At 35.8% G+C, this 8,527-nt stretch overlaps 1 protein-coding gene across 2 annotated transcripts in view; it reads left to right on the plus strand.

The window, feature by feature from the left end:
* The first annotated feature begins 618 nt into the window (after positions 1 to 618).
* CWF19L2 (CWF19 like 2, cell cycle control (S. pombe)) overlaps positions 619 to 8,527 on the plus strand; it is a 123,507-nt gene continuing 115,598 nt past the window's right edge. Inside the window, exons 1-2 of one of the 2 annotated variants that reach the window (XM_003802944.3) lie at positions 619 to 740; positions 2,062 to 2,184. In XM_003802944.3, coding sequence (XP_003802992.1) covers positions 699 to 740; positions 2,062 to 2,184 — 165 coding nt within the window. In that variant the 5' untranslated portion in view covers positions 619 to 698. The remainder of the gene's footprint in view (positions 741 to 2,061; positions 2,185 to 8,527) is intronic. The other variant, XM_023508713.1, reaches the window with a different exon arrangement.

The raw sequence follows: 8,527 nt of genomic DNA on the forward strand, positions 1-8,527 counted from the left end.
CTGTTTTAAGCAGTTTTTGGAAGTAGGGTTTGTAAGCGGTGATAAATCTTGTAGTAGAGTGTCTATAGAGTTTGATAAGTAGCAAACCCAGCTTTGGAGTTTACAGGGAAGAATGAGAGGTCAGAAACAACTTCCTAAGAATAACTTGCAATGGCTATTGTTGAGGGATGAGTAAAAATTAGCAGTATGATCATTTATTTTTAGAAAGATGATTCGGAAGCATTTCAGGGGGCTGGGTATTCTGGTGTAGGCTTTGTGTATTGACGGCATGGAGATCAGTCTCTTAACTTGCAAATAAGGCAGTACCCATGGGATGGTGAAGGGAAAAGGGGGTCCAAATCATATTTGCGGTTTGGAGCTTAGATAGAGGGAGGGCTTGGAGTAGGTCTCAGTATTCTGTTCCTAATTGGTGACTTAATTCACTGGAGATTGATAATGTGATTTGTTTTTTAAATCTTTCAACAAGTAGAAGCAAATTCCTGTCAAGGAATAGTCTATTCATTTATGGGTAGATGCCATTTTGTAAAAGTGGGATAGCTTTTCATTTTCTTCTTCTTCTTCTTCTTCTTTTTTTTTTTTTGTGAAAACCATTTGGCTCAGTAGCTGGTTTGTCCTTTTTGTTATTGTAGGCTAAAGCCAATTTTGAAAAAGAAGAAAGACGTAAAGAACTTAAGCGACTTCGGGGTGAGGATACATGGATGCTACCTGATGTGAATGAGCGAATTGAGCAGTTCTCACAGGTGAACAGTAGGAGGTTTACTTGATGAAGCTTATCTGTCCTTTTTTGCACTCATTCAAGTTAATTTTGGAATAACAACTTCATAGACTTTTTCTAAGTTACAGAACAAATACCACATAGTTGGCATTACTGAATAGGTTTATCTCACTGGCAGAAGTAATATATTTTAATATTCTGGTCATTACAACATTGGAAAGATTTTGTTACTTGAGATAGCAGGAGAAAACTTCACATTCTGGTCTGCTTGTAACAAGCTTATGGGTTTAAAAATCATGCATTTTAAGCTTTATGTCTTTGATTCCTATTTATTTATTTATTTTTAGACCTCAAGCCTGTTTTCTCCTCCTACAGTTTTTTCTAAATTTATTTTTAATTGAAAAGTAATAATTGTGTTTATGGGTACAATGCCATGTTTTCATCTGTGTATGCCATATCGTAAGATTCAAGTAAGCTAATTAACATATTTATCACCTCACCAACTCATCTGTTTGTGGTAAGAACATTAAAAATTTATTCTTTTGGCAGTTCTGAAATATATAGTGCGTTAACTGTGTCACCATGCTGTGTAGTAGATCGCTAAAACTTCTGTAACTGAAGCTTTGTCCTCTTTAATTTGCATCTTTCCTTTCCCCATCGCTCTTCCTCCCTCCAGCCTCTTCCTGTAATTTTAATTCATATTCTCTTGTTATATTTTTTATAGCCTGATAATCTTTTTCTTTTTTTTTTTTTTTTTTTGAGACAGAGTCTTACTTTGTTGCCCTCGTTAGAGTGCAATGATGTCCTAGCTTACAGCAACCTCAAACTCTTGGGCTCAAGTTATTCTCTTGCCTCAGCCTCCCAAGTAGCTGGGACCATAGGCACCCACCACAATGCCTGGATCGTTTTAGAGATGGAATCTTGCTCTTGCTCAGGCTGGTCTCCAACTCCTGAGCTCAAGCTTGCCTTGGCCTCCCAGCGTGCTAGGATTATAGGCATGAGCTACCGTGCCGGCCCTATGGCCTAATAATCTAGAATAAAGATTTTCGAGGAACTTAGAAGGATATTATGTGTGTTTTTGTATGCAGATCTATACGTGTTTGTGAATATGTTTACTTGATTCTATCTGTCACATGAATCTACACATAAAAATTTTTTTCTGATTTTTTTTGTAAGGAATCTCAGCTATTTTGGTTATAAGCCATGCATATGTGAATAGAAGGCATGGAAGACTCATTTCATGGAAGACTTAACATTTATTAGAGTGTGGATTTTTTTCCTTCAGAATGTTCTCTTCTGAAGTAAGATAACAACTAAATTCCTTTCTTGCTTGTTCAAAATGATAGGAACACTCTGTGAAGAAAAAGAAGAAAAAAGACAAACACTCAAAAAAAGCAAAGAAAGAGAAGAAAAAAAAGAGCAAGAAACAGAAATGTGAAAAAAACAATGAGTCATCTGATAGTTCATCAGTAAGTATGCACTGAAGCTAATCTTAGCAGCTATTTGAGGAAATTTTATTTGAAAGAATAACATTTGGGAACTTAACAATGTATGAGGACTCCACATTTTACTAGTTCTGATAATGAAAATATTTGGCAGACATTTAAGTCTTTAAATTTGGATGGGTTTCTATGCTTACTTTTGGGGCCAAAAGGAAGAGAATGCTGGGTTGGCTCTGTCTCTAGTCAGTGCTGGGCTGAAGAGGCCTCACAGAAGACAAGAAAGCAGGTCAAATCCTTCATACTTATTTTCAGGGGAAAGAAATTATGCTTAGAGAGTGATGAGCTAGAGCCGTTTAGGAATAATTGGTTTCTCACATAGGATTTTCATACGGTTATCCTTTTGGTTGAATCACTATAGCCCGAAGTCTGGTCCCCCTGTAGTTTCAGAAACTAAATTTTTGGCAGTAACTATTAAAGATAAACACAGCTGGATATTAGTTAATTGTGATGTAAACAGATTTTATCCAGTTACTACTGACAGTAGGGGAAATTGATGAATCCATCTTAATTTGTGCAGAGGTGATTTGGGCACTTTAAAGGGAGAATGAGGGAGGGAGAGACGAGAGGGACCAATAGAGTGAGAAAAGTAAAAAATTAAAAAGGGTTGGTCATCGTAAGTTCCATTAGGCCAGCTGTCACTGCCACTGACTCTTACTATAGTTAAGAGTCTGTCCTCCCACAGAGACTGGGATATAGAGACCCTGTCTTTCCTGATGATTACATTTCAGAGGAATGGCTCTCAGGTCTTTGAAGGAGACCCTTCTGAGTGGTAAGAGATACCGCATTCACAACTGCAAGCTTTCTTTAGTTAAGTGCCCTAAGAAAGGGAAGTTGAGAGCCTATCATCAGGGGTTGGCTAGAACAAATAGTAAATCTTCCTGGCAATGTTGAGCTCTCTCAAGCAGGCATTTGTTAGAGTCATTCATTCTAGGGACATAATCTTCTGCAACTAGAAGCTGTGTTAGAGTTTGGTTAAATCTTTTAGTATAAGGGCTGGGTGCAGTGGCTCATGCCTGTGATCCTAGCACTCTGGGAGGTCGAGGCTGGTGGATTGCCTGAGCTCATGGGTTTGAGACCAGCCTGAGCAAGAGTAAGACCCAGTCTCTAAACATAGCCAGGCAGTGTGGCTGGTGCCTGTAGTCCCAGCTACTCGGGAGGCTGAGGCAAGAGAATTGCTTGAGCCCAAGAGTGTGAGGTTGCTGTGAGGTATGACTCCAGGGCACTCTACTGAGGGCAACAAAACAAGACTCTTTCAAAAAAAAAAAAATCTCTTAGTATAGAAGCTTAGATGAAGTTATGTGGCAAAAGTTATGTAATTCTTAATACCCCGAAATGGTACTTGACCTTGAAAGCCTATCTTATGTGAATAGAGTGCATTAATTCACAATGAGAAATACAACTGGATAGTTTTGTAGATTAGCCAGCACATTTAGTAATGGTAGAAATATTTAAATTATGTAGAAAAAAATTCTTTGTATGTAACTCAGAACAAAGGGAGTTAGAAAATCTTTTTTTTTTTAAAGAGATGAGGTCTTGCTCTGGGCTCAGGCTGGTCTTGAACCTGTAAGCTCAGGCAATCCACCCACCTCCACCTCCCAAGTGCTGGGATTACAGGCGTGAGCCACCACGCCTGGCCCCTTTAATTTTTTTATTTTTTTGGGAGTTAGAAAATCTTAAAGAGAAGATATACAGACATTGTTATGATTGTGAGTTGGATTGTTGATTGCATTGAGAATGTAATTAAAGTAAATAATCCTTTCTTCAAAAAAACACGTATCTATTATGTTGTTTATTTCAGTGAGGTGTCTAAAACTTTTTGGAGTTTATGCAAGATCACAGGCTAAGCATCTCCAGATATGCCAGGCTGTGTTTAAATATTTATGTCATTGATTGTGGGTACTTACTTTCACTTATTAGAGACACATCATGTTTTTTTTCTTAGTTCTTTCTTGGAAATAAATATATATATATATAAAATTTATATTTTTGTTGCAACATACAGTATGTACACTTATACATACATAAATTGTATAAAATACATCCTTAGAGCAGTGTTTTTCAACCTTTTTTTATTTTATATCACACTTGAACCTGTAGTTAATCTTCCATGGCACACTTAAATTATGTTGATCCAAAAAAAAAGCAAAAAAAAGAATATACTTACTGTCCTTTGAACTTTTTTCAAAAGTAATTTAACAAATAATCTTTAAAAATTTTGTGGCACACCTAAGATTCTCTCATGGCACACTGGTTGAAAATGACTGCTGTAGACCCATTTAAATGAATGCACTGTGGCCACACCACACTGAGATGAACTGAAGAATGAAAGAGAAGTTTGTGCTGGTAGTAAAGGGAAGGAAAGATTGGGTGGGGGAGCTGGAGGAGCCTGGGTTGTTGGGAGGTCTTTTTGAGAAAACATTTTTAGGGAAGGAGAGATAAATAATATTGAAGAGAATGATACATTTGGATCAGTAGGGTCCCAAGAGAAAGCTTTGACGAGGCATAAGAGCACCCTCCCTTCTGAGCTAGGTTTGAGGTCATAAAATGTGTACAAACGTAGATAAGTAAGGAGAAGGCGCGGTGAGAAGGGAGCTGATAGTGAGGATGTTTCTCCTTGTTCTCTGTGAGATGGAAGGTAAAATCACTGAGAAGATAATTTAGCAATAAAAATAAGACATGGGGAAATGCTGTAGATTTGAAATAACTTCGCGTAATTAAAAGAGAAGCAGAAAAATTGACAATCCACGTGAGGCTGCAGAGTGTATCTTGACTTTATCACGGTCCCTTTATTTTAGAACCAACTTACTGAGGTGTAGTTTACTATAATGCAGTGCTCCTCTTTTAAATGTCCTATTTGATGAATACACCTGTTTAACCAGGTCACTTAAAATACATTTTCACTGTCCTGTCAAGTTTTTCATGGCTTTTGCAGTCAGTCCCCCCCCTCCCCCAGACTGGGCAACCACAAACCTACTTTAGCACATTCTAATCTTTCCTGTTGACAGATCTGATATAAATATATTCATAAAATGTGATCCTCTTTGTGTCTGGCTCTTTGACTCAACCATTCATGTTGTTGCATGTGTCAGTTGTATGCATATACTGTAATTTGCTTATCTGTTGGAAATTATTATATTTCGGTTATTTTTAGTTTGGATCTCTTTTGAACAAACCTATTGCAAACATTTGTGTACAGGTCTTTTTGCAGACTTACGCTTTTATTTCTTTTGAGAAAATGCCATTATTTTCCAAAGTGATTGGACCATTTGACATTCCTCCTTACACGTGTGGGAGTTCCAGTCATTCCACATCCTTGTCAGCCCTTGATGCTGTGAGTCATTATAACTTTTAGCCATTCTGCTGATGTGTGTAGTAATACCTTGTGGTATTTCTTTGATTAACAGTGATGTAAGTCATCATTTTAAGTCTTTATTGGCCATTCTGTGTCTTCCTCTGTGAAGTCCAATTTATCCATTATTTATCATGTTTTTATTATTTTTTTACTAGTGATTTTGGTATCCTAATCTTTTTATACCTCATTCACACTTGACTTTCCCCTTTTTTTCCTTAGAAGGGTTATAGCTTTGGCTTTTTTGTTTATCTGTGATCTATAATTAATAAATTATAGTCTTTAGTTTTTGTTTATAGTGTATTATAAGTGTCAAAGTTTTTTTTTTTATATGAATTTCCATTTGTTTCAGAATCATTTGTTGAGAGGCTAACTTTCCTCTATTGAATTTCCTTGCCTTCTTTATTGAAGACAAGTGGAACATATGACTCTGTTCTGCTCCTCTGAGCTACGTGTTTCTCATAACTACACCTGTGAATTACAGGGGCTTTAGGGGAAGTTTGGATCATGCAGTGAAGGTGCTTTGATTTTGCTCTTTTTGAAAATTGTTTTGCCTGCTTTAAGTTCTTTGCATTTCTTTGTAAGTTTTGCCTACTCTACGTTCTTTGCACTTTGTAAGTTTTCAATCAGCCTGTTATTTTCAACAGTTACTTTCATCGAATGTCCGTTGATATTTTGACTAGAATTGTTTTGTATTAGTAGATCAACTTTAGGAGATTGACATCTTAAAATATTGAGTCTTTCAATCCATCATGCATATGGTTCATCTCTCTATCTTTTTAAGTCTTCTTTAGTTTCTCTTACAATGTTCTGGAATTTTCAGTGTAGTGATCTTATATATCTTTTGTTGTATTTTTTTATATTTTGTTTTCTTGGAGGGCCATTGTAAATAGAAATTAAAAAATTAAGCTTGTATATATAAATATACAACTGTTTTTTGTATATTTATCTTGTATCTTTTCACCTTACTAAATTCACAGTACTAGTGCTAGTAGTGTTTTTAGTAGATTTCTTATGGTTTTTAGTACTCTATTTTCTATTTATTCTTGAATTTTAATAATTTGGGTTTGTTTCATTGACTTAAACTATATTTGGTATTTTTTTCCTAGTACCAATTTTGTATTTGATTTGCTCTTTTTTTCTAGCTTCCTAAGATGTTTGCATAGGTCATTGATTCTAAACTGTCCTCTGTTCTAATGAATATTTAATCTCTACATTTTGCTTTTAGTCCTTTTGTATCTTCACCTAATTCTGATGTGTTATATGTTTTAACTTTACTTCTGAAAAAATTCATGAATTATTTATGTGAGTTTTAAAATATCCACATATTTGTGGATTTTACTAGGTTTTCTGTTATTGACTTTCAATTTAATTATGTTATTGTTACAGAATATACTTTGTATAATTTCATTTTTTGGAAAGTTATTGAGACTTACATTGTAGCTTATAATATATCTTCTCTTTCTTTCTTTTTTTTAAAAAAATATAGCCCGGAAAGCTAAGAATAGCATATGATAGTTCTTGGTGAATATTCTATGTGTATTTGAAATAAATATGTATTCTTCTGTGTTAGATGGAGTGTTCTATAAATGTCAGTGGAAGTTGGTTAAAAGTGTTAAGTCTACTGCATTCTTATGATTTTCTGTTTATTTGTCCTCTTAGTTACTGAGAGAACAGTATTGAAATCTCTGACTGTAATTGTGGATTTATCTGTTTTTGCTTTGAGTTTTGTGAGTTTTTGCTTTAGGTATTTTGAAGCTTTATTAGGTACATACCCATTTAGGATTGTTACTGCTTCCTGATGAATTGACATTTGTTTCATTGTGAAAAATTCCTCTTTATCTTTGGTAATACTCTCATGTACAGTCTATTTTGTCTCATATTAATAAAGCCTCTTGTAAGCTTTCTTATTATATTTTCATACTGTATCTTTAAAAAATTCTTTTAGGTTTGATGTATCTGTTTCTTGTATGTTAAAAGTGTATTTCTTGTAGGGAGTATATATTTGGGTCTTGCTTTTCTGTCTAGCCCAGGGGTCCTCAAACTTTTTAAACAGGGGGCCAGTTCACTGTCCCTCAGACTGTTGGAGGGCTGGACTGTGGGCCCCGGGACGAGTTGGCTGCTAAGCAGGACAGGCAGCGGTGGTAAAAACACGCGGCAGGCTGGGTAAATGTCCTAGGCAGGCCACATGTGGCCCCGCGGGCTGTAGTTTGAGGACGCCTGGTCTAGCCTGTCAGTTTTTTCCTTTTTTATTAGATGGTTTTTACACTATTCAATATGGTAGCTATATGTATAAATTTTAAATTTTTATTAAAATTTATTAAAATTATATCAGGATGAAAATTTATTTCTTCAGTCTCACTAGCCACATTTGTCTAGGTTATTGGCTACCATATCAGACAGTCAGACAGTATAGTTATATAAAAGTTCTGTTGAATAGCACTGGTTTAGACTATTTATGTTTAATATAATTGCTGATGAATAAGTTTGCCTACCATCTTGCTATTCCTTTTCATTTTGTCCCATTTGTTCTTTATTTATTTCCCCTTCCCTTTTCTTGCCTTCCTTTGGATTGTGGGGCCTTTTTATAATGTAGACTTAGGTGGTGTTTCTCATTTTTCAAAAGCAACTACTTTAGTTTTATGTTTTTTTTTTTTTCTTTCTGTTGAGGCAGAGTCTTGCTGTGTTGCTCTGGGTAGAGTGCAGTGGAATTATTGTAGCTAACTGAAACCTCAAACTGCTGGCTTCAAGTGATGCTCTTGTCTCAGCCTCCTAAGTAGGTGGTCCTACCAATGCCAGCCATGATCCCGGATTAATTTTTTTCTGTTTATTTTTTAGTAGAGATGGGGTTTTGTTCTTGCTCAGGCTGGGCTCAAACTCCTGAGCTCAAGCGATCCTCTCACCTCCACCTACCAGATTGCAGGCATAAGCCACCATGTCTGGCCTTATAGTTTTTTTTTT

This window comes from Otolemur garnettii, unplaced genomic scaffold (genome assembly GCF_000181295.1).
Source record: "Otolemur garnettii isolate 467f Iridium unplaced genomic scaffold, OtoGar3 scaffold00266, whole genome shotgun sequence".
In the NCBI taxonomy this organism is placed as follows: domain Eukaryota; kingdom Metazoa; phylum Chordata; class Mammalia; order Primates; family Galagidae; genus Otolemur; species Otolemur garnettii.